We start from the raw sequence: 27,519 nt of genomic DNA, 5'->3' as shown, positions 1-27,519 counted from the left end.
GCCACTGCACTCCAGCCTGGGTGATAGTCTCAAAATAAAAACACAAAAAAAAAAAAAAAAAAAAACCCCACCCTAAAAACAACAAGAGGCTAGCTCCTAATAAGCGAAGACAAAATGTTTTACATTGAACCTAACCCATAATTCAAGCAAAAGACCAAAGTAAATTGTTTACCTCGATATTAACAGTACTTTATTGTACAATGGCATGGTTGGTTAGTTATACTATACTCCTCTCACACATACCTAGATAATCAATTATGTTTACCTTTTTTTTCCTCTCTGGCTTTTTGCTCTGCAAGATCTGCTAACCAGTGCAGTGGTGACTGGGATTCTGGAGGAGTTAACTTGTTATCTGTGCCTACATCACTCTCTGGGCTGCTGCCACCATTTTTCTCAGACTTCTGAGGAGTATTTTGCTGCTGAGACTCAGGCATGCACAGAGAAATTTTATTACTGTGATTCAGAACATTCTGTAAAACCTACAAAGGTAGAACAATTACATCTTTAAACACTTTCTTCAATTATTCAATTAGTAGTATAGATATAAGAAATTTACACAGAAATACAGCAAACATTAATTCATACATAAGTCCTATATCAAATTTCAAATAAATATCAAAGTTGACTAACCACAGATTTTATTTGAATAACCAGAGAGTTTTACTCACTTGAGATACACCATTCATTGTAGGAAAATTTCCAACTTGTAAATTCTGTTTGTTAGTACAATGACAATGGGATTTAATACCGTATTTTTCTCTAAGAGTGTGCATGGCATCTAGAAGATCTGTCAAAACTACAAAATAAAATGGTAGTTAGTAAAAAGATTACCACTAGTTGTTAATGCTGTAAAATTTTTTTCTTACAATATTTTATAATTGGGAATAATGGAGGTTTTCTTGTGCCCTTTAAAGTTCTTCCATTTTTCTCCATTCTCTTCCATCTATTACAGATTTGATTACTCAACCAAATTTATAGTCTTTATTCTTTAATTACTACTAAAAATCAGATATGCTCAAAAATTGTAAAAAGCTTTCATTAAAAATCCAATAGGCCTTTTCTTTTTTTTTTTTTTTTTGAAACGGAGTCTCGCTCTGTTGCCCAGTCTGGAGTGCAGTGGTCGGATCTCAGCTCACTGCAAGCCCCACCTCCCGTGTTTACGCCATTCTCCTACCTCAGCCTCCTGAGTAGCTGGGACTACAGGCGCCCACCACCTCACCTGGCTCGTTTTTTGTGTTTTTTAGTAGAGACGGGGTTTCACTGTGTTAGCCAGGATGGTCTTGATCTCCTGACCTCATGATCCGCCCGTCTCGGCCTCCCAAAGTGCTGGGATTACAGGCTTGAGCCACCGCGCCCGGCCCCAATAGGCCTTTTCATTACACTCTAGCTTTCTCCTTCTAATGGTGAACTTTCTTCATCACTGAGGCTTGGACTTATCTTCTAAGCTTTATTACATAGAGGATTTCCAATAACTGAGCAACACAATTCAAAACTAGTTAAATCTTCTGTCTCTACTTTTTTATACTTCCAGATACTCCTTTAAGCGTTCCCTTAATCTGGAGCAACCAAGAGCAGTTATATTACATGAAGAAGGTATACTTACCAGAACCAGGTATAATTTGGGTTGGCATTAAATGTTTGTGATCATGAGGCTGTCCCTTCACACACTTCATCCAAGCATACAGTTCTTTATCTGTAAGATAATATACCTTGTGGTATATCACGCTCATGGTTTCACAATTATAAATTGATGGTTTAAAGAACTTAACGATTATATATAATGTCTCATTGTCTAGAGTCATAGCCAATGAAAAAATAAAAAAATAAAAATAATGAAATAAAATGTCAATGATATGCTTTAGATGTTTGGTTCTGAAACAAGTCAGGAAAAACAGTTCCACCATTTCCCGAATTATATAACAACAGTGATACAAAATGGATATAATGATAGCCTTTTAAAAAATTTCCAGTCATTATTGTTATTAGTCACCTCTATCTTCTCTGTAGCTAATCTCCTTCTCTTAGCTGTTTTTTGTGCCAAACAGAATTTATGCCTGATCCTAGTACATCAGACTGACACAGTTTGAGATGACTGTTAAATCATTTTCCTCTTATGCTTCAAAGACATGTAGAGGAACATGAGACATGTAAAAAAGCTGGTACCATACAGTTATTATTAATTGCTATCGCCGACTTCAAATAAATTTTCATCCCTGAAGTTGTAAACAATTAAGGCATATCACAGGGCATAACATAAAGAATAATGTTATGTTTATTTGATATCTTGATCTCAAGAACTTTATAAATTTAGTGACACAGTTACTTACGATGTAGCTATAAGAGCTTCAGTGTCACAAAGCTCAATAAACTCAGCATAAAAAAAATCGAGAACTAGGCCAGGCACAGTGGTTTACACCTGTAATCCCAGCATTTTGGGAGGCCAAGGCCACAGATCATTTGAGGTCAGGACTTCAAGACCAGCCTGGCCAACATGGTGAAACCCCATCTCTACTAAAAATAAAAAATCAGCCAGGTGTGGTGATGCATGCCTGTAGTCTCAGCTACTTGGGAGGCTGAGGCAGGAGAATCACTTGAACCCAGGAGGTGGAGGTTGCAGCAAGCCGAGATCGCACCATTGCACTCCAGCCTGGGTAACACAGCAAGACTCCATCTCAAAAAAAAAAAAAAGAAAAAGAAAAAGAAAAAGAAAAAAAAAAATCTAGAACTATTGCTTCATAAAAATATACATTCAATAAAATTCAAACCCAATCTAAAACTAGTCACCTTTAAAAGCTTTGACTTTCCTCTGCAAAACCTACATAGTAACTTGCAAATGTTTTATATATTGCTTATATTTTAGACACTTATGTTGATTACCACTACATGAAGCTATATATTAAACCTACTCAATCTCAGTTTTATTATAATATTTAACAGTAAAATGGGTATTTAGATAGTACGGACAACAACCCAAGGCATAAGTTACACTTAAAAGAATGATCTGGTAACTAACAAGACTATACTTTCAAAATTAATACTACTATGAAAATCAGCAGGCTGGGCATGGTGGCTCACGCCTGTAATCCCAGTACTTTGGGAGGCTGAAGTGGGTGGATCAGCTGAGGTCAGGAGTTTGAGACCAGCCTGGCCAACTTGGTAAAACCCCATCTCTACTAACAATACAAAATTAGGCATGGTGGCCCATGCCTGTAATTCCCAGCTACTCGGGAGGCTGAGGCAGGAGAATTACTTGAATCCAGGAGGCCAAGATTGCGCCACTGCACTCCAGCCTGGGCAACAAGAGTGAAACTCCCTCTCAATGACAACATCCAAAAAAAAAAAAAAGAAGAAAAAGAAAATCAGCAGTAATACATCAATTTAGTTTTAATACTCTTTATCTTATTCAAAGAAAGAATTTATGGTAACTTACATATATATACATACATACAATACAGCAAAACAGAGTAAATTAAAATTAACTTTTTTAATTTGGCAAAGGAAAACCAAAAGTAATATGAAACAAGGAAAAAGGAATTTGAAATGCACATCATGTCTTCAAGTTTTATAAGAATTAATTGTCAAAATACATGTATTATGGTTTCACGTTTTATTCATATTAACATATCTATTGCATATCCCAGAAACACTCAGCTGTAGATGTTCAGCTATGCTTTCACATTTGCTCAGGTTTCTTTGGTAACAAAGGGTAAGAGACTTTGGTAATCCTATCAGTAGAAAATACTGATGGTTAAATCATGGTTCATCTACCTGATATACTACTCTGTAAAAAGAGCTGCCTGAAATGAAAATGACATTCATTACTTTGAGACAGACAATCTATACTAAATACTTCTAACGTTTCCACAATTCTAATTCTCTTATTTCATCAGAACTCTACTCCTAACAAAAAATTCAATACCAGTTTTAGGTAGTCACTTCCAAAATTGCCTTGGATAATCTTTCTAAAACACTTTTGATTCATTTAATTACTTCCTTTTTGAGACAGGGTATCACTGCGTCACTCAGGCTGGAGTGCAATGAGAAGATGGATACACTCATGAGGCTGATGGGTGTAGATGCAATTTAATTCTAGAAAATACAGCCATTAATAAACTGTGTTTACTTCTCCTCTTAAAAACAAACTGAAAAAAATTCCTTAATACATTAATAAGGAAGGTAGGAATAAAAAAACACATCTGATGCTCTAGAAGAGTGATCCTAAAGAAAATATTATAAAAACTTCAATTTATGTAAACTTATATACCCACCTCTAGAACTCTTCCTTTCCTTTGCCTTGTAACAATCTAAGCAGACCACAAATCCACATTTTTGGCAGACCCAGTGAATGTTAAACAATGTTGCTTCACATGCATCACACATCTCCCGGACTCCTCTCACTGCTCTTTTCCAGGCAATTTTGGCTGAAATACAGAAAAAACAAAAATTTTAAAGGCAAACATGCTCTTTTCCAAGGCAATTTTGGCTGAAATACAGAAGAAATAAAAATGTAAAGGCAAACCGAGAACTTTCAAGGCTATATTAACTGAAGACCAATAGACTTCTTGAAGTAATTAGTAATTCTCTTTAGAAGACTCACAAATGATCATAAGTGAAAAATAAAAATGGCTTTACATGTAAGCAGGGTTTCTCAACTCTGGTACTTTTGACATTTTACGGTGAATAATTCTTTGTTGGGAGGGATTACTCTGTGCATTGCAGACTGTTCAGTGGCATCTGTAGCCTCTACCTATTAGATGTTGGCAACATATCCTTAACTCCCTCAGTTATGCAACCAAAGATGTCTCCAGTTATTGCTAAGTGTCCCCTGAGGGGCAAACCAGTGATTTCAAGGAATGGAGGGAAAAGAAGCTAATATTTAGAGTGTCTACTATGTTACAAACTATTAAAGTACTTAAGTAAACATAATTAACATAACTTTCTCAACAAATTAATGACATAGTTATCTTTCTTATTTTCCAGACCTGCCTGATACCCAGAGAGGTTATTTGCCAAAGGAAACAGTTAAACAGGGAGTAAAGCTGAGATTCCAGTACAAATAATTGGGGTAGATTATGTCTTTATAAGCCAAATGTTGAAATTTCACAATTTGTATCCAAAGTGGGTTTAAAGCATTAATTTATGTTGTAATGGCAAAAACAGCAAAATGCTATTGTGATTTCATAAATGGTTAATTGACTCAATTCACCCTCTACAGGAAAATATCTGTAACCTTAAATACATATTGTAAAAAGGTATCATTATCATAATTAAAAATTAACAAGATTAGATAAGATTAGGGACTTCTTTCATAGATTAAACATAATTCAAAGGGAAATTCTTAAAATGAAATTTGTGCAGTTCATGTTATATTTAACTTCCTTACCATCCTTTTTCACCCAGGACAAAGCTGTTTTTTCAGATGTTACTAATTGACAGAACTTATCACCTATTATATCCAAGATATATTTAGAAGTCTCTATATCTAGTTCATCATCTTCGTAATTTTCATGTGTCCACAAACTCATAGCTTCATCATCATATTGGTCAGGAGAAGAGAAACCATCTATTCTAACTACTCCGTTTTTACTAAATGACAACCTGAAATATTAAAACATAAAAGCATTAGGTACCAACATATTAAAATGTAAGTTCAGTCTTTAAAGTTATAAATTTATAATTATGTTTATATTGCATTATAAAATATGAATTACATTAAAAACAGGAAAACAGGTTAATTCTTCACACACTAATTATTGAATTAATTTAAATAACTCATAGGTGTTACGCAAATGGCAATAAGTAGTACTAATTTTAGGTTATTTCAAGAAATTAGATCACTTATACTTAAATCCAACAAAATGAAAACTGTTTAAGCGTTTGATGAATGACAAGAGTAAAAATGTGGGTCCAATGTTTCCCAGAGCAATGCTGTTATTTTATACAAAATCTAAATCAGGAATCACTAAAGCTGAAATGCCCTAAATCAACTTAAGCCTTTCACCAGGAGGACTTTAAAAATGCCAACTATACATACACTTTCATTAATTAAATTGAAACATTACTGAAGTGATTGAGGAGAACAAGGATGAAATTCTTTTTCTTTTTTTGAGGTGGAGTCTCGCTCTGTCACCCGGATTGGAGTGCAGTGGCCAGATCTCAGCTCACTGCAAGCTCCGCCTCCCCGGTTTACACCATTCTCCTGCCTCAGCCTCCCGAGTAGCTGGGACTACAGGCGCCTGCCACCTCGCTCGGCTAGTTTTTTGTGTTTTTAGTAGAGACGGGGTTTCACCGTGTTAGCCAGGGTGGTCTCAATCTCCTGACCTCGTGATCCGCCTGTCTCGGCCTCCCAAAGTGCTGGGATTACAGGCTTGAGCCACCGCGCCCGGCCTAGGATGAAATTCTTAATAGTTTTATAGCGACCCCATTAATGTACTTACTTGCTCTTAGCTTCTGATATCCAAATAACTACTCTATTCAGAGAAGTTTATAGTAAATGGAAGCCAAAATTGCCATTCTCTTACTGGCTGGTGGTTATTCCTCACTTATCTTGTACTTAACTCTCTTTACTCTCAAATAGGTGATGTCTAAAATATAAGTCATACTGTATTTTTCATATGAACAGCAACATTTCGTTTATCCCTATTTTTCATATCTTCATTATCTTTCCAAAGTTTCCTTCTCTTTAAACCAAATTTCTCCTTTTTGTCATAACCCAGCATCTTATTTTGGTTTTATGGTATAATGTTTGCCTGAACATTTACTTCAGACTTTTCCTAGATTTTCTTATCACCTCAAACCCACTTTCCTTTTGATTCCTTTTTTCATCTCTTTTGCACTTCCATGGGTATTACCTCTTATAATTATTCCCTGAAATTGTCTGTCCTTTGGGGGATTGTTGGCTACAAAGTGAGGAAGAAAGAGAACCTGGTCCATTCTTATCAACACGTATATTTGGAGGTCTATACTGGGCTACTAGCATAGTGTATTCAGCAGAGCAAAGTGTCTCAGTTTCTTAGGAAGATAATTACAGCTAACAATAGAGCATTTCATATGTGCATGAGACTACACTTAAGGACTTTGCATACTTTATCTCATTTAACCTTCATTAAAGCTCTGTTAGGTAGGTACTAACATTACATTTTGCAGATGAGACAGGCTTAGCTGTCCTACCATAGTTAATAAACTCACACAGGAACTAAGGGACAGAGATGGAATTCACAACTAGAAATTACTGATTCTGGAGTGTGACATGTTAATTAGTCTTTACTGTCTGGGTTATCCAGCTATTTTTTAGTTGAACTCTTACAAGTCTACCTTTAAGTTTTTAATTTTAAACTATTATTTGGTAATATTTATATTAAATTAGTATATAGGTTAACAACGGTTCAGAAAAAAACCTTTTTCTCATTAAAAATAAATCTCTCAGAACAGAAAGGTCATATGGAACATGAATAATAATGTATGTATTTAGTCTAATAGTTAGAAATTGTTAAAATTTAGCACAAAAACATTTAATAACTCTTTTATAATGTTTCCAAAACATGGAGACTCAAAGACTTACTCCCCCATCCAAAAGAGACACTCAGAATAACACTATATAATTTCCAATACCGAATCAATAAATTACTTTTTTCCCAATCTTATATTTCCACTTACCGTCTAAAGTAGTAAAATCTACAAAATACTGGTGAGTGAGCTGGTTCTTCTCCTTTTTTACTGCGAATAAGTCTACATTCTCGGCACTTTTGTAAATTAGGCCCTATCTCACAGCAGGAGTCATCCTGTAAAAAGGATTCCCCAGTTTGCTTCAGCTTCTTGACTTTACGCCAGTCTTTCAATACTGAACGAGGAATGCCAGCTGTAAAATCAGTAGGAAAGTTTTAGCAAGCTTATGCTTTGTAGAAAGTTAAACTCCTTGAGATTAAATTCAAGTCATATATATATATATATATATATGAAATTCAAGTCAGTATATTGTGATAATACAGTAAGACTTCAGTAAAGAAGCAAAGACATTAACAGCTGTAGGTACCAATTAATGACTAAAAAGTCTGCAGCAGCATTTCTATTTACTTACTAACCAATTCTACTAACCAAATGAACCTCTCTTATGTCAGGGTACTGAAAATGGAGAACTAAGTTTTCCAGCTGACTGAACTCTTTAAATATTAAATATTCATGTACGTATAAAAGCAAACGTAAGAATCATTCATATTCTGTGTATATCAGTAACTGAAAATACAGTCCTTCTATACCAAAAGTTGGTTTATGTAGGAGAAAGCTCTTTCAAGATCCACAGCAAGAACATAAAGATCAAAGGTTTATGTATTTAGAAACTACATGTTAGTCTCAACATATTTCTATTGAAATACATATCTGATTTTCCAAGGTAAGTGTGGCTCATTAAGACAAGTGGTAATTTTATAAAACCTGTATTTGGGAGTAGACGTGCTGAGCTATTTCTCCTAACATCTTTCCTTTATTATAATACCCTGCATTTGGTATCAACATACTGATGGTGGCAGTATCTTTTAGAAAAATAAAAGCGTTCGAAGAAAGTAAAAGGAAAAAGAAATTAACTTGGCTATCTTTATTGATGAATTAAAAAAGCCATCAAAAAAGTAAAAAGGACAAAACTCTAATGCATTTTACAGTCTAATATATGAAAACAAAATCAACTTATTTATATACTCTACATCACTGCTCCATCACATTCACTGACTCTGTTATTAAGTATAAGAACACTGGCTGAAGTCATCTGTCATCTAGAGAGTAGGAAGAATTTCTGGACTGAGAGGAACTCCAAAAATTAAATGTTGTCTATTAAAATTTTTAAAAACGTATTTATTTAAAAGCAAGTTGGCCAGATGCAGTGGCTCATGCCTGTAAGCCCAGCACTTTGCGAGGCTGAGGCGGGTGGATCACCTGAGGTCGGGAGTTTGAGACCTGCTTGACCAACATGGTGAAATCCCATCTCTATTAAAATACAAAAATTTAGCCGGGCATGGTGGCATGTGCCTGTAGTCCCAGCTACTTGGGAGGCTGAGGCAGGAGAATCGCTTGAACCTGGGAGGTAGAGGTTGCAGTGAGCTGACACTGCGCCACTGCACTCCAGCCCGGCGACAGAGCAAGACTCCTTCCTTAAAAGAAAAAAAGAAAGAAAGAAAGAAAGAAAAAAAAGACAAGCTACGTTGGGGTCCAGACGCAGTGGCTCATGCCTGTAATCCCAGAACTTTGGGAGGCCGAGGTGGGTGGATCACTTGAGGCCAGGAGTTTGAGACCAGTCTGGCCAATAGGTGAAACCCTGTCTCTGCTAAAAATACAAAAATTAGGCAGGCGTGGTGGCACACGCCTGTAATTCCAGCCACTGAGGAGGCTGAGGCACAAGAACTGCTTGAGCCCGGGGGGCAGAAGTTGCAGTGGGGTGAGATCCTGCCACTGGATTCCAGGCTGGAATATATATAAATAAAATATATATAAATAAAATAAAATAAAAGCAAGTTATGTTGGGATCAGCAATTAGTTGTTGGTTTTAACTTCTAATTGTATTCTTATTGCACCCATATTACTGTATCTATATATCAGACATTAGATTTACACAGTTTGCTATTTCTGTCATGCAGAAAGAATAAACTGTATTTCCTACCCTTGTGTTTTCTAATCATGCCCAACGTGTGGATCAGAGGTACAGCTATTCTCCTGAGACAATACACTTCTTGCAGAAACTTAGAAAGCACTGTGTTTAAATAAACCATATGGAGTGGCCCATTTGAAATCAGGTCCAATTATTAAGCACATCTAGAATTGCTGCCTCGTTCTTTATAATTACATGCTTTCCCCTCTCTGTTTCTAACTTAGGGTAAGGAGCCATTTGGCTTAATCCACTAGAGAAACACCAATGTGTATAACCACACACATCTCCCACTTATGGTATAAACCCATTTCCAGAAGACTTATGGAAAAGGTTGTTTCCTCCACTATGCAAAAGACAGATTTTTCCTATGAACTGTGTAAAAAATTCAGTTTTTACAAGTTGGAATGAACGACAGAATTGTTATACTGCTGATAAATTTTTATTTGATACACTTGCTTCTAATCATCTATTTACTTTTCAATTTATTACACTAGAATAAACTAAATACAGTCTATTTCCATTTTTTATTATATGCCTTTAATTCCAGATAATGGAACAGTTCAGAGTATGGAGCACCATACCACTGTGAACAACTTAAGATAGTACTAAAGAATCAGACATATCAAAGCAAATCTCAATTATGTGACACAAAACAGGCACTTGGAGCTTTTTTCAATAAAATAATAAATGAGTACAAAGACTTAAAAGGCCCAATTCATATGGAGAGCTTTTGATATTATAATTTTTGCTTCTAGACAAGGCCACACGACTGCAACTAACTCCTTTTATGAATTTAACTGTCATAGTATTTGTTCAATAAATAAAACTTCATCCTTCAATTCCATATACATATACTTTACTGGCAATATATAAAATCTAAAAGTTTGAGATTAAGATACTTAGTCAACAAAAAAATACCTAACTCAATGGATACTTCTTCATTTATAGTAAGAAACTTAGTTCTCTAGAAGCAAATCCACAAATAGCTGCTCTAACAGAAAACTGGGGAGGAAGAAAATAAGAGACAAATACTCGCCAAACATTAATCTCTGATGTGCCACCCCCTTAAAAAAATATTTTTTTAGAGATACAGAAATTAACTGTGATCATAAACCACTGGTTTTGTGTACTGTAGAATTTATATATTTAAATATAGTGGCAGCTTCAGATCATAAAATTAAATGTAAAAATTAGATAAAATGTAAGATAGAAGTAAATGAAACATAAAAATCAGTGGAGAAAAAGTGGCTGACTTTTAATTAAGAGAAACAAAAAGGCAGCAGATAGGAAAACATTCCAAAACAGTAGATAAAACAGAATCTATTATATCTAGCTTTAATGTACTAAGAAACACACTATTATGTGTATGTGTATATAAAATATGTAATTATACATGTATAAGGGTGTATGTAATCACATTACACAGTTGAGGTGTAAGCCTAACTCATTCTTTTTGATTGACCATGACTGATGACAATTCTACTAAACATTAGAAAGAGAATGGACATTATTTAATCTATGAAGTAGATAATCCATTCATATTTAGAAGTTCCCTGACTTATGAAAACTATCAACTTAAAGAACTTTTCTGTGCTCAGGAGACTGAGGCAGGAGGATTGCCTGAGACCAGGAGTTGGAGGCTGCCGTGCACTATGGTTACACCTGTGAAAAGCCACTGCACTCCAACCTGGGCAATATAGGGAGACTGTCTCTAAAAAATATTTAAGAAAAAAAAAAAAAAAAACTTTTCTAGGTAGCCTAGAAGAAAAACAAGTCAAGTCTGTCCACAATTAACAGATGACATCTAATACTGACTTAATATGACTTTGGACTTGGTGAACAAATGGGTCATAAACAGCCTCTCTAAAGCTACATGCTGGTTACCAAGCAGGCGAGATTTGACTAAACATTACAACCTGGGGAGAAAATAGGCACTCATTCTGGTCCTTTTCTTAGAACTTACTTGTGAATATGTATATTCGTCTCAAGATGAAAAGAGAATACGTATTTCACTAAGACTTAACTTTACAAATGTAACTTCACGAGAGTTTTCTAGGCATTAAAACCTGGAAGGTACCTATCTGGTTTTTTTGTTTTTGCTTTTTAAGTTTTACTCAAGTATCTGAACACCCAACACCAAAGGAAATGTCATATAAAACAGAAGAGAAACAATTCAATTGCTCACACTAAGCCTATTATGAATTCATGGGGGCAGTGAGGGAGAGTAAGGGGAACACATAAGAAAAAGCAACTCTGTATATAATCCAATATTCAAGTAAATGGCAGGTATCCTTCGATGTTAATTCCCCTCTCTGTCTTCTGACTATGCTTGCATTTCAGTCTGTCAGTCTCTGGCTCTAGTTGAGTTTGTCCTTTGTTCTTTCACTTTCTGACTGTCCTTTTCTATGACTCCATCCTCCTGTTTTCCTCTCCTTCACTTTGCCTCTGGTTTCCACACAGGCATGTGGAAAAACCTCATTCAGTTAAAAAGCACAAATGGGAGCCTTCAAGCATCCAAGTGCTTTTGAAAGTACTTCTTGAGTGTCCACATTGTCACAGATATTTCATATATTGTATGTGGATGAACACACGGACATAGCGAAACTAAGTGCTTTCTGCATTGTGCAACACACCTAAAAAGAAATAAGCAAACTGAGAAAAACTACTACTAGAGTAAAATGATATAGAAACACTTTATAGTGAATATTACTGTTAAGTATCCCTTAGTTTGTCTGGCTGTTGCCACAAAGGATATATAATCAGTTTTGAAGCTATTAATTTGGCAATTCTTTAACATCGAAATGAATACACAAAACCACAAGCCTCCCTTCAATTTTTACCCATTAAGGACTGTTTGAATGAGCAGCATTAAATAGATAATAATTTCCATAAGCTTCCCATTTTGTCACCAGATAAGAGTGAAATATAGTCCACATCCATATTACTCTGAAGTAAAATTGGCCCTCCATTAACTGTGGGTTCCAAACCCATGGGTTCAACCTACCATGGATCAAAAATACTTAAGAGAAAAAAATATTCTACAAAGTTCCAAAAAAGCAAAACTTTAATTTGCCATGTGCAGAGTACTATGTTCAATCCTGCGTGAATGAAGTGATGTGTAAGGATTGTGTTAGGCATTATAAGGAATCTAGAGATGATTTAAAGTATATGGGAGGATGTATGTAGGTTTCATGCAAATATAGTCATACACTATTAGGCAATTTCCTCATTGTGGGAACTTCATAGAATGTACTTACACAAACCCAGCTTACAAAGCTGTACAGTATTTACTGTACTTTACACTATAGATAATTGTAACACAAAGTATTTACGTATCTAAATAAAGAAAAAGGTATAATAAAAACATAGTCTTACAATCTCATGATACCACTCATATATACATTCCATCATTTTTTGTTTATTTTTTGAGACATGGTCTTGCTCTGTTGCCCAGGCTGGAGTGCAGTGGTGCAGTCATGGCTCACTGCAGCTTCAACCACCCCAGCTCAAGTGATCCTCCCGCCTCAGCTTCCCAAAGTGATGGGATTACAGGAGTGAGCCACTGTACCTAGCTGTGCATTCTGTCACTGACTGAAAAGTTGTTATACAGCACATGACTGTACTATGCTATTTTATATAAGGGATGTGAACCTCTGTGAATTTTGGTATCTGTTGGGGGGTGTGGGGAGGTCCTGAAACCAATCCCCCACAGGTATACCCAGGGACAAGTGTAATTGTCTTCTAGAAATGTGCCTCAAAATATGTGTATGTGAGTAGAATTTCTTTCCTGACTACATCTTGGTATCTTAGCTGATACTACGAATCCACTTTTGGTGTGACAGCCATAACTGCATTTTGACAATTCTTAAAAATGGCCAAAATACGAGTAACTACTAAATTCCAGGCTGAGTTATGCGAATTACCTACAATGACTGTCAGGTAAAACATATACTTCTACAAGTCTTTTAAAAATGGAGGAATAAGTGTTCTCTCATTTCCTCTTAAAGGGGAAATGTTTGTGAAATGTAGAAACGAAATCAATGAGCATATACATAAAGCTAAGGCATGCTAATGAAGACAAAGGATGCCTTTAAGCTCACTGATCTTTAAAGAAGCACACTAATTCAGCTAAAACATTCAGCCCAGTTTACCTGAGATAAAACAAAGTAACTGACTTACTATTACTGTTGCTTTGCAACTTCAGTTTACTTTTTTCTTTGGCACTCCTGCTGAGAACTCCATTGGGTTTCAAATCTTCTTCTATTTCACCTTTTCTCTTCTGCAAATCATTTTGCTTCTTTTTGTAAGTTGGCTTAGGTTGTCTTTTAGTCCTTTGCTCTGACTTGCTTTCACTTTCATCTGAGTCTCCACTTTCAGAGCCAGATTCATAAGTTCTTTTGGCTTTTCTCCTATTGACTTTATCATCTTTTACATATTTATCAACTATGATCTTACTATCTACACTATTTTGTATATCACTAGATGTAGAGGCTATTAAGTTGACAGAACATGGCTTAATAATTTCTGATACAGAATTCCCTGAATTTTCCATTTTATTCGTATTTTTATCTTCTTCTGAATGTCTGGTGAGCCAGGCCTTTTTCAGTTTAGTATGGTAGTTTGGTTGACTTGTCTGGGAAGCTTGCCCATTTCCTACAGAGTTTGCTTTGTTAATTGTACTACAGATTACAGTGCTATCAAGAGGAAGGGAGGCTGAAAGTGTCTGACTTTTTATAGCATTAGGTTCAGTCTCACTGACATTACTAGTTTTATACTGAGCTGCAGCCAATGCTGCCTTGTGCTTTTTTAAATGGATAAAATCAGTTGTGCCTGAGAACCCAGAACTGGGTTGAACAACACTTCCTGTCTTACTACTGGCTAACGTAACTGGTGCTGTGGTGCTGACCTTGCATTCTTGTTTCTGAGCCACTGGCTGACTGACACTTTTTGAAGATGTACATTCTGATGATGTAGAGGCCAAAATGGTATTTGATAAAGAAGAAATTGCTTCTGAACCACCCCCGCTGGAAACACTGGTAGTATCGGCAGCAGATGTGATTATATCCGTTTTGGTATTACACATTGTATTTACAGACATGACTGAACTGGGAACACTGCCCTGTGAGACAGCCTGAAAGTTTTTTTCAGATTTTGTGTGAACACTGTCTGAATTCACATTTGGCAAAATGATTCTTCCAGTTTCTCCGGCTTCTGCTGGTTTGAGGCAATCTGTTTTGTGTGTCCCAGCTGAAGATCTTTCACTAACTCGATCTTTAGAAGCTAACTGCACTGCTGGCACACTATCAGTTTTTGTACTAGAGGACGGACGCACAATGACAGATGCCATAGCAGCCTGTAACTTTCCGCTGCTTTTCTCCACATGCCATTCGGTTTTCTCTTTGCTGAGGTTATTATTAGGTCTCCACATCTCTGTCAAACTCTGTTCTGAAGAACTCTTAAAATTTGCCTGAGAGTCTTTTGGCTCGGGTATTAGAGTTGGAGGCTTCTGTGACTCTTGAATTTTACCACCAGCATTTACTGGCATCACAGGAGTTAAAGTTGGAGGGGAAAGGCTACTATAGCTGCCTTCCTTTCTTTCCAGGCTGTGATGGATTGGTGGGTGAAATACTGGTGCTCTATGTAATGCAGGCATACTGCGGAGTGTATTTGTAGAAGAAACTGTCAAATGGGTAGGACTCCTACAGTCACTTCTGAAGGTTGTTACAGAGTGAGATGCAATCTGATGCGGAAGATGTTCTGGTATCTTGCCTACTAAACCTTCACTTTCTGGTTGGTGTTTAATCAAAGGTGGAGGCTTTGAAAGAGATGTTATAAATGAAGTCAGAGTTTGAGGATTAGCTGCTGCCGCCACAAGGGCATTACTCTGTTTATCACCATAAATATTTGGAATTTCTTTGGATGGGTATGATCTTGGTGGTTCATTGACCACACTATTAGACAATGTAGTGAAATAGTTACTTTGGGGTAAACTCTGAGGCACTGAGTGCTTCATTTTATAAAGATCTGACACTGAGCGTTCTACATCCATATCTTGTTTGATGACATGGCTTTTAGGACTGGACGATGATGATGCCACTCTGGAATAATTCTCTCTCTCACCCTCAAGTCCCTTGATTTTAGTTGTAAAAGGAGCAACATCAATACTTTCTTGAAGAATTCGACGGTGTTCCTCTTTGTATTTGTTTAATCTCTCTCCAGTCTCCTGGGGTGGTCTCTGTAATTGATTTAATACTGGATCCACAAAATGCCTATGTAAGTGACAATCTTTTCCAGTCTGTGACCTATTTAGATCCAGGTCATTTTTTGCTGATGTGGATGCAACAGACCGTAATGGTTCCATAAAAGCTTTCCTTTCTAATTCTCTGTCAAGAAAATACACAAATATTTCTGTAACCACTGTTTCTTGCAAAATACAAAGATAGCTTTTATACAGTATCATTCTATTATGAAAGTAAAAGACATCTTTGCATGTACTCTAATATTATAACAAATTTGAAGAAATATCAAAACAGAACAAGCCTAATCTTAAGATATGTGTTAACTTAAAATTAACTGTTTAAAAGGTGAATTAAGAAAAATTATGAACAAGGTATTTATAATTTTTAAGCATTGGTGAACTTACTCCTTATGATGATCTACTAAAGTTTTTGTCAGTGGTGGACTGGAATGGGCTGTAATTTTAAGAGGCCGATGAGGCTCTGCACTGGAAGGTCTGACAGGAATGTGACTAAGTAATCCAATACCATCTGCTGAGGTCACAGGGGTGGGCTGATGTAGCCAAGGACTGGGAGAATTCTATTAAAAACAAAACAAAACAAAACAAAAAACCTAGATTTCAGTTACTAGAAAAAGCTAAACACCGTGTCACAGTAGGACTGGGTATGATCTTGGTGGTTTATGAGTTCATTCAAATAGCACTTTATTCGGGAAACTTGTAACTTTTTCTAAATACATCTTATGAGAAATAGTCAAATAATAACATAATTATACAGATTTTTCCATATCATAATCAGTATTAAAGAATAACTTATTGTCATCTTACTAAAAACAGATCTTGAAATCAGTGCCTTTAATTTACTATAAATGCCATATACAGAACCTAGCTTATATGATTTCCTAAGATTCTAACAGCAAAAGAATATATATTGCTAACAGTAAAAACAGAATATTCCTAAAACACATTTCACCAGAAGTGGAAATTATAACCAAATTAATTTGTCAATTTTTGTCAACAAAAATAATTAACTTTTCCAATGTAACAATTTACTGACAACTGGCAGATAATTACATTTCAAAACCCAAATGCACTCCCCATTTCACTCTAAGCTATAAACAAGGTTGGCCCATTAACCTTGGAGGTATAGAGGTCTAATAAAGTTAATTTTTTACATCAATATGCTGCCTGTCTCGTAACTGAATATAAGGTGACAGCAACCTCTATAAATATTTTATGTACTTATAAACACGGAGGCTAGACAGTCATAGTCTGAGTCCATATATATGTGACACATACTGAGTACTGCTCCTTTCCAAGCCATTTTTAAGTTACTTAAATCCGTTTTCCAGAGTTTGGATATTAAGGAAAAAGACACAAATCTTTAGCCAGCTCTTTGCTTCCCTGGGTTCCTCTAGCTAGCTTATCTTTGTGCAGCTGCAGCTACGTTAATGACATGAGAGCGAAGGATCAGAATAAAAATGTGAGTGCAAAAATAAAAACAGAAACCTTGAATTAATAATGTGAGTGCAGTAGGGCACTTGGGCCACCAGGCCTGCTTTCTATTCTGGCAAAGAGGATAATATAGTGATCAGTGATGCTTCACCGAATTTGACTATGCAACATACAGGTTCTAGTAGGACTCCCATCTACTGCAAGATCAATAGCACCCTCCAAAATGGTAATGGAAAGCTTGTGATCAATGGCAGCATAATTCTGGAACTGAGATCTTGTCAACCTCAAATGTGGTGATGCTGGTGCAGAATAAACTGTGGGGATCACTGGTGAGACTTCATTAAAGGCCAAAGGTCATATGAAAGTAGAGCCAAAAGGAGTCCATGTTTGCAACAGGAATAAACCACACGAAACATCTTTCAAAACTGGTAGACTTTATGCAAGATGCAGCATCAACCACTTGGTGCCTCTTATCATCAAAATTAATTCATCACATGGTTGGGCTTGATGGCTCATGCCTGTAATCCCAGCACTTTGAGAGGCCGAGGCAGGAGGATCACTTGAGGTCAGGAGTTTGAGACCAGCCTGGCCAGCATGGTGAAACCTTGTCTCTACTACAAATACAAAAAATTAGCCAGGTGTGGTGTTGCAAACCTGTAGTCCCAGCTACTTGGGAAGCTGAGGCAGGAGAATCACTTGAACCCAGGAGGCGGAGGTTGCAGTGAGCCGAGATTGCATCACTGTACTCCAGCCTCGCAACAGAGTGAGACTCCATCTAAAAAAAAAAAAAGTGTATCCATCACAATTTGGGAATGATAAGAAGACTCGTGGCCACTGTCTACCCAAAACATAATCACTCCTTTCACAAACTTTGGCATGACAAACAGCATGCTTTTATCTATTGGCATCACTAATGTTATATGTAAAAAATATTATCCCTGAGTAAAAGAGAAAGTCACTAAAACTGCCTTCTAAATCACCACCCCCAACTGGGATCTCACTTTACTTTAGAAAACTGTCAAAAAAGATGACGTTAAGGTGTTAAAAACACCCATGTGAGGCAGAGGTTGCAGTGAGCCAAGATCGCGCCACTATACTCTAGAGCTTGGGTGACAGAGCGAGACCCCGTCTCAAAAAAAACCCCACAAAAAAACAACAAAAACACCCATGTTCACTGTAGCATTATTCACCACGGCTAAGAGGTGAAAGCAACACAAGTGTTCACAGACAGATGAATGGAGAAAGAAAATAGGGCACATACATACAGTGGAATATTATACAGCCTTAAAGAAGAAGAAAATCCTGTCACATGTTGCAACATGGATGAATCTCAAGAATATTGTAGTAAGCTAAATAAGCCAGTAACAAAATGATAAATATTCTATGATTCTACTCATAGAAAGTATCTGAAGTCATGAAAACCACAGAAACAGAAGAAAGGCGGTTGCCAAGGGCTGGCGGGGAAGGGGAATTAGTGTTTAATGGTTATAGTTTCAGTTTTACAAGATGAAAAAGTTCTAGAGACCTGCTGCACAACAATGTGAACATACTTAACACTACTGAACTGTATATTTAAAAATGTTTAAGATGGCACATTTAATGTTATGTACATGTGTGTTTTTTAACCACAAAAACAAACAAAGTATTAAAAAGAGATTCTGAGCTGGGCGCGGTGGCTCAAGCCTGTAATCCCAGCAGTTTGGGAGGCCGAGACGGGCGGATCATGAGGTAAGGAGATCGAGACCATCCTGGCTAACACGGTGAAACCCCGTCCCTACTAAAAAATACAAAAAAAACTAGCCGGGCGAGGTGGCAGGCGCCTGTAGTCCCAGCTACTCGGGAGGCTGAGGCAGGAGAATGGCGTAAACCCAGGGGGCGGAGCTTGCAGTGAGCTGAGATCTGGCCACTGCACTCCAGCCCGGGCGACAGAGTGAGACTCTGTCTCAAAAAAAAAAAAAAAAAGAGATTCTGGGGGATACTTGATGAGCATCCTAGGATGTACAAAGGACAAGGCTGTCTCCTGGGAGTTTAAAAGTGGTATCAATTTTTCCATTTTTTATACCGGGGCAGGTATTGCTCTCAACAACCATTTTTTAGTGTAAAAATGAATTTGCTATAGAAATCACATAGCTTATGAATGAACAAGAGCCTTATACCACCACCTTCAGCAATACTGTTAGGCAGACAAAATCTCAGCTGCAGCTTTACCCTCAAATACTGGGAATCTGCAACCTTGAACACCTTAAGGGAACAAGGGGGTTAAACAGTCAAACACTGTACTATACCATTAATATACTAATACACATCTGGAGAATATAACAATTTGTTTTTAAGAATAATTTGGGCCGGGCGTGGTGGCTCAAGCCTGTAATCCCAGCACTTTGGGAGGCCGAGACGGGCGGATCACGAGGTCAGGAGATCGAGACCATGCTGGCTAACATGGTAAAACCCCGTCTCTACTAAAAATACAAAAATTTGCCAGGCATAGTGGCAGGCACCTGTAATCCCAGCTACTCACTCAGGAGGCTGAGGCCGGAGAATCGCTTGAACCCAGGAGGCAGAGGTTGCAGTGACCCGAGATCATGTCACTGCATTCTAGCCTAAGTGACAGAGTGAGACTCCATCTCAAAAAAAAAAAAAAAAAAAAGAATAATTTGATAATATATATCAAAAGCCTTAAAATTTTATATAAATTTTAGAAATTTCATTTCTAGGAATTTGGCTGAGCAAAATAATTATGTATAATTTGTATTATATATTATAATTATCACATAATTATTGTATAATTATAATTATGTATAATTTGGTATAATTTTTATACCAAAAATCAGCTGGGCACGGTGGCTCACACCTGTAATCTCAGCACTTTGGGAGGCCGAGACAGGTGGATCACAAAGTCAGGAGTTGAAGACCAGCCTGCCCAACATGGTAAAACCCCGTCTCTACTAAAAATACAAAAATTTGCCAGGCATAGTGGCAGGCACCTGTAATCCCAGCTACTCACTCAGGAGGCTGAGGCCGGAGAATCGCTTGAACCCAGGAGGCAGAGGTTGCAGTGACCCGAGATCATGTCACTGCATTCTAGCCTAAGTGACAGAGTGAGACTCCATCTCAAAAAAAAAAAAAGAAAAAAAGAAAATATACCCCAAATTTATATGTATAATAAATATTACAATTTATAAAGTTTCACTTCCTTAAACTAACTCTTTTTATAAACAGGCTTTTCTGAGGTTTCAGCTCCCACTCTTGAGGTTACTAAGCGTACGGAAAAACAACCGAAAAGTTCTAATATATTTTATAATAGGAAATGACCTAAAAAATAGATGAAATATTGAAAAAGCACCTGTACATGTTCATTTATATTGATATGTGGCAAACTACAGTGTAACTTACCCTCCTTAATGAAGCTTCAGCATTAACTGCATTTTCTGGGTGAACCCACTTAGAAGAAGGCAAACCGAGTCCTGAGTATGCATGTGTTCCATTTGGATACTGCCAAATAATTGGATAAAGTCCAAGCTGATTATATGAAGCAGAAGGATGGGCTTGTCCAAGAAGATGAGGTGACTGGTGCTGTAACAACTGTTGTTGTTGCTGGTGTGCTAGTGCTAAGTGGCTCAAGCTGCTGGCATGAGCACTCTCTAGTCGTGGATGGCCACCAAGTAAGGAGGCAGTAGGCACTCCAGGTAACACAGTGGGAAGTAAATGAGGGTGATGAACAGCATGGTGTGGACCACTAGTCAGAGGATGAGTGTTAATGGCAGGTAATGGAGTTTGACTAGATGATCCGGCTAGTAAATGGGGTGCAGGAGTTAAGGCAGGATGATGGGTACCTGGATTTAAACAGGTTCTATGAGATGAGGAGTGAAGAGGAAAAGGATGCTGGCTTAGGAAAGGTGAAATATGATTAGCTCCTGTTTCTGACCCAATAAGTGCAGGATCTCTGTAAACTGTAAAATGCTCATTTTTATCAATGATAAGAGGACTCTTTGTAGTTTCTAATGTACTGCTTCGAGTAGGAATTGGATGAAAACTGCATCTTGACAGCTCATGTTCTATCTTATTTGCCAGTCTTCTTTCACCAGTAGCTTGGCTGTTCACATAAGTGGTCTTAGACTTTACAGAATCAGGAGAATGAGTTATTTTGGGTTTAACAACTTCAGGTGACGGACTGGATTTTATCTTGTGAGTATCTACTGAAGTATTAAGTTTAGATTTTATAGTCTCTGGAGGTGGACTTCGCTTATGCAGCTTATCTTCCACGACAGAAACTGCACTTAAAGGAGAAATGTAAGAGACATACTTCTCTTTTTCCATGTTCAAGTGATCATTTCCTGAAGAAGCATTTGTAACACTTGATTGGGTAAGATCCACTTTAACTACATCACTGACCCAGCTCTGGTCAGAATCTTGTTTTGCTGTTTCCAAGAATTTTGCATTTGCAATAGAGTGTTTTGAATCACTAACATTAGGATCCATTTTCTGAAGTGTCTGAAGGCCAAAGGTACTTGAGTTTTCCTGAGCCACCTTTTCTAAATTAGTGTCATTTGTAATATCAATAACACATTTTGGTGTGGGTGGTCTGGATACAAACTTCTCCTTTGGTAGTAATTCCATGGTATGTGTTTTTTCCATACTGCATTCCTGAGGAAGTAAATCATTAGAATTATGATCAGAAACTGTGGACTGTTCTGACGAATGGATAATCATATCTTCTTGAAGCTGAGTGTCAACAGACTTCCGCTTCTCTGCTTCTTCATGTTTTTTATCTTCCTGTATTTGATCCCAGGGAGGCTGGCTATCTTTTAGGGTCTCTTCTCCTGCCTTCTCATTATTATGGGTTTTTCCTTCTTCTCCATTTATTTTTGAAGTATTTTTATTTTTCAATTCATTCTCTGACTTCTGTTCTGATGAATTATCTATTATTCTCTTATTTGAATTTTCTGAGTCGCTGCTCTCAGAAAAGTCTGAAACATTGTCAGTTCGAAGTCTTTTCATATTTAGTTTCTTTTCATCCTCCTCAGGTTTCCTTCTTTTATTCATCAAGTGTTTGTTTTTACCTTTAGGGTTTTCTGTAGGATTAAAGAAAGAACAATCTTATTTTTCATACTAAATAAGCGTATTTTAAAATGTATTTTTGTTTCGTTTTCATTCCCTTAAAAAAAAAAGTGGGTCCTACCGCCTCGTGATATATAATCATATTTTTCCTCCTTCATCTTCTCTTCATCTGGTATACTGCTATCTGAGCCCTTCCTCTTATTTGGACGGATACTTCTTTGTTGCTGTTGCTGGTGCGTATTCTGTTTTGGTACAGCAGCTTGGGAGTTCATTGCTGGTCTGGGACTATTTGCTTGAGCACGTGTATAATGGCTCTAAAAATAACCAATCAACAGTAATTGTTTACTACCTGGTTTCTACTAGCCTAAGGAAAAATATTTTACAGAAATCCATCCCTAATAACATACATACGTGAACAGCGTTGACGTTTTGATTGGCACGAGACCTGCGTCGTGATGTAATGCCAATATTTTCACCTTTTAACAAAGAGTGAACAACATCATCTAGAAAGGTCATTTGAACCATAGAAGGATCGACATTCTGTGGTTCTAGTACCTAATCCATGACACAAAACAGAAACAAAAATTAAATAGAATGAGCTAATCAAATATTTGGTATAATTTCTTTACTCGGTAGAAATGTTTAGAAATCAGCTTGGGATCCCTAATTTATAAGATTCTGTTACAATAATTTACTTTATTCACTTAAGACAAAATTAACCTTTTTAACATTCTGAAACTCACCGTTTCAACTGCTAACCAAGAATTAAAAAGCAAATATATTTACTGCAAGTACATCTTGAAAAACAAGGGTATTAATCAAGAATACAGATGCCAACAATGATACTACAAAACCAAAGCACAGACGCCAAGATATGAAATGTATTTCAAAAATAAAAAAAGCAGTTGTAAAATAAAACTCAGAGGTAGACTTTAGGGAGAAGAAAAAGACAAAAATTGTGCAAATGAAGAATTTTTAAAATGTGGTTAAAACTATTTTAACAATTCAAGGCAGTTTCTACTTTAAGAGGTAAAAGTTTGTCACTGTTTTAGGGAAAAAATCAAATGCAATGAAAGAATAACATTTATTTAGCATTTTATCTACATTTTAACCAAAGTATTCACTTTGAATTGTGTATAAAGGAGCTCTATCAGATAATCTCCACAATCCAATCAGGCAGGAAGGTATAAATATCTATTTTTTCTACATAAACAATAGCTTTAAAAATGAATATTTTTTGTATTAAAAAAAATTGAAATCCCAAGACTTTCAGACTGGTACTTAAGACTCCATAGGATTCGGGTGCGGTGGCTCATGCCTGTAATCCCAGCACTTTGGGAGGCCGAGGTGGGCAGATCATGAGGTCAGGAGATCAAGACCATCCTGGCTAATATGGTGAAATCTCGTCTCTACTAAAAATACAAAAAAATTAGCCGGGTGTGGTGCTGGGTGCCTGTAGTCCCAGCTACTCAGGAGGCTGAGGCAGAAGAATGGCGTGAACCCAGGAGGTGGAGCTTACAGTGAGCCGAGATCATGCCACTGCATTCTAGCCTGGGTGACAGAGCGAGACTCCATCTCAAAAACAAAACAAAACAAAACAAAACAAAGAAACTCCATAGGAAACCTATAATCCTTAAGATTCACCATAAAACTTAATTGAGCATATCAACACTGACATCTGATGAGAGAAGAACTGTAGTGTTTGTGTTTAAGTTTTCACTGATGAAAAGAAACGATTTGGGAAACATTTTTATTACTGGAGGGACAGAAAAACTGCAACTCTGAGGAACAAAATTCTAGCTGATCTAAGGATTTTAAAAAGACTAATCAATTAAAAGAGTTTAATGCCTCTATTTTAGGAACTGATTTTATCAGTGTTGAAATAAATTGAGCATCACTGTCTCCCTATGACCTGAAATGACCTCTATGAAATATCAGATACACTTAAACTTACTAGAATTACAGGACCAAAAACCATAGAGAAAAAAATTATTTAGTATCAAATTGTTGATGTATTTTGGGGGGCACAGACGATCTGAACTTCTACAATCTCTACAAAAATATCAGTCGAACTATTTACCTGATCATTCATAACGATCATGGTGCGGGTGAAGAGATCATGATGAGTAATTATGCCAGTAAACCACTGGGTGGCAGAGTCTTGTCTATATACTCTCACTCTGTATCCATTTAAGGAATAAGGACCTTTAAAAAAACACAAGAAATAGAAATATCTTAAATGGAGACATTTTCATTTAATAACTGCCTTTTAGAAGAAACATGAGCTAGTGTATAATAGTAATATATCCAACTATCAGTTTTCAAAAAAAATGTTTTAGAAGTAAATAAATATCCTTTCAAATGAATCATTCTGAAGTTACTATATACACTGCACTAGACCTACATACTTCCTGATTCAACAGAAATAAAATAAGAGAGAAGGAAGGTTTCTAGGATCACAAATTAATAAGAGAACAGTTCAAAATGCAAAGTTAAAATAGTGTAGAATGCAGTAAGGTCACAAAGCTACTTAGTAAGATTGCGGAAGTTGACTTACATGGTTGAAATAGAAAGGTTAACTTGCAACTTGATGTTTGTTTGAGTCTTCCAGTTGCCAAAACTTTACCATAAACAACTACAAATTTTGATTTGCTATAACAGTCAGGAAAAGCTGCTAAAAGTCTTAAAAAAGGGATTGGCTAAGTGAATTTATACATACAGCACTAAAAATTTTTAACAAAATATGATACACTTTTGTAAAACTCACTTTTTCAAAGGATATTCTTGTATAGATATCCATTAGAAAATTTAAAAATTAAATATTAAAGATATTTATCTACAGATATTCAGATATGTCTAATAAAACAAGTCACTCTACAGAAGAGGATACTGAGATGAAAATGATCTTTAATTCACAGGTATTAAAATGGTATCAAATACTTTAACAAAGAACTGAAAGAGAAAAAACTGCTATACCTTAATAATTTACAAAGTGCTTTCAAAATTTTCAAGTGCTTATTTAATTCTCTCTCTTAAGTATTGCTAGCCCTTTTACAAAAATCAAGAAAGTGAGAGGTTGACAGATTAGGTAAAACTTTAAGTCAAAGATCTGGGACTGAATTTATTTTTCTGATGTTCTTTCTTCTACAGTTACAACAGATTCAACAATTAATCCTTTGCCAGCTTTAAAAATATATATATAAATCAATGAACTGTAGAAAGTATTCCATGTGACCTGTAAATTAAATACGTTCATCTAGAGAAAAGTAAAGATGTTGACTGGCTATAATTTAAGGGAGGTGATGCGTAAACACTGTTTAGTAGCCATATGAATTATATAAACTTCAGTCTTTTCTAACTATTGAAGAATAGGACTTTGTATTACTTTTTCTAAATAATATAGGACATGCTTATAGAGTAATTTCAAATATGATCAGTTTTCAATTCCCATTAACAAACAATTTACACTGGTTTGTTCCCACTATTTAACATAGGTTAGAGTCAGCCTCACACAATTCTGCATAGAAAGAATAGGGACTATACTGCCCCTTAATCTTTTCTCCTCTAAGGATACAATGCAGAAACAAAATATTATTTTTATACAATTTGCCTGGTTTCTTCAACAAATTAATTGCAAGGAAAGGGAACAAAAAGAGTAACAAAGGGGATGTACCAAACAATCACCATGTGTGGACCTTTTCAGAATCCCTTGATTTTAAAAAAACAAATCAAACCTGTTAAAATATTTGACATTTGTGAGACAAATGAAAACTTGAAATACCTACTATTTAAAATTTAAAAACTATTACTTTTTTCAGAATAATGTTCCAGCATTGTTTTGTTTTTAAAAATGGATAGAATAGGGTGATGTCTGAAATTTGACAGAAGGGGGGTATGGACAACACAGGATCAGCCAAGATTTGATAGTTATTGGGTCTGGGAGATAGGTGAAGGAAAGTTCACTGAAATATTCTATTTTTGTGTGTGTTTGAAATTCTCCATAGAAAAGTTTAAAGAATATTTAACCTAGGAAGAATTAAATATGTAGATGATTCACTACTGTACATGCCCATATAAAGCAAACAGCTTTGGGATTCTCTCTTGATGCTTAATGGCATGGAAGTTGACGGTTGAGATAAACATGGGAGTTTAACAACAAAATTCCATTCACAAAGACATTCGACAACTGTTCATGCCATATTGTCTCACTTCCCATTCAATTTCCAAAAAACCTGTATTTACAATACATGATTTTACTGACAGAAATGGGCATTGCTAAAAATTATCAAACCCCACTGGTTCAAAGGTCACATGTTTTAACATACTAAACAAAGGAAATAAAAGACTAGTAAATTTCTGGAAAAGGTGCACTGATGAAATAGGCCATCTTTTACCAGATACGAAGAATATTCTTCAAAGGAAATAAACGGTGACTGTGGGCAACCCTCTACTGCAAACAATGCTTCCTTCTCCAGGAAAGACACACCTACAGAATTCCATAATATGCAGTTTTCTGTCAACAAAACACCTGTGTGTGGCTGTAATTTCATGACAGGCATTTAGCTCAAATAAGTTAATAAACTCATGAAATTATCAACTTTCTATGAAAATTATTATGACTGTTATTATTTTCCTGGATATACATAACTCAAAATATTGGACTGGGCCTTCTATTTATATTGCACACAATTGAATAACCAAAATCAAATATGATAAGTTGCCTAGATCCAAAAAACTTTAATGCATAACTTCAAAATAGTTACCTTGCATAAAAATCTCCTGAACCTTTTGTTCCTTTACCCAGACTTTCACTTCCTCGTGAAGCTGCGGGTTGTCCCTGAGAACTGGGTTTAGGCTGTCTATGTCGTCCTAGAATTATAGATTAAAAGAAAGGTCCACGTTACGCTCTCCTACCATTAATGTTACAGACTTTCCCTCCTATACGTTCTAAGGACTGAAGAAAATTCCTTCGATCTAAAAGTACCAAAAACACAAATTCATGAGTTACAGTTCATTGGCAACTGTATAACAAAAAAGCATAAGAAATTAATCTGTGGTAATATTTGACCCTTGACAACAATGTCCTAAAGTCAAAATCTGAAATTAATGTGTTTCTAACTTTTAAAGTATAGCCTTA

The 27,519-nt window shown here is 36.2% G+C and overlaps 1 protein-coding gene across 3 annotated transcripts in view; it reads right to left on the bottom strand.

Moving 5' to 3' along the window:
- The window catches only part of JMJD1C (jumonji domain containing 1C), a 325,504-nt gene that overhangs the window by 25,135 nt on the left and 272,850 nt on the right, over positions 1-27,519 (bottom strand). For 2 of the 3 annotated variants that reach the window (XM_011944096.1, XM_011944097.1), the window contains 13 exons: positions 27,146-27,251; positions 24,463-24,587; positions 22,794-22,937; positions 22,504-22,696; positions 20,718-22,396; positions 16,278-16,450; positions 13,814-16,017; positions 7,657-7,858; positions 5,384-5,598; positions 4,269-4,421; positions 1,604-1,693; positions 669-796; positions 266-479 (listed from right to left, as the gene is read on the bottom strand). In XM_011944096.1, the coding sequence (XP_011799486.1) occupies positions 266-479; positions 669-796; positions 1,604-1,693; positions 4,269-4,421; positions 5,384-5,598; positions 7,657-7,858; positions 13,814-16,017; positions 16,278-16,450; positions 20,718-22,396; positions 22,504-22,696; positions 22,794-22,937; positions 24,463-24,587; positions 27,146-27,251 (5,626 nt within the window). Of the gene's footprint in view, positions 1-265; positions 480-668; positions 797-1,603; positions 1,694-4,268; positions 4,422-5,383; positions 5,599-7,656; positions 7,859-13,813; positions 16,018-16,277; positions 16,451-20,717; positions 22,397-22,503; positions 22,697-22,789; positions 22,938-24,462; positions 24,588-27,145; positions 27,252-27,519 lie in introns of all 3 variants that reach the window. The other variant, XM_011944098.1, reaches the window with a different exon arrangement.

Source organism: Colobus angolensis, unplaced genomic scaffold (genome assembly GCF_000951035.1).
Source record: "Colobus angolensis palliatus isolate OR3802 unplaced genomic scaffold, Cang.pa_1.0 Scaffold226, whole genome shotgun sequence".
Classification (NCBI taxonomy): Eukaryota; Metazoa; Chordata; class Mammalia; order Primates; family Cercopithecidae; genus Colobus; species Colobus angolensis.
This window is presented reverse-complemented; position numbering and strand designations above follow the sequence as displayed.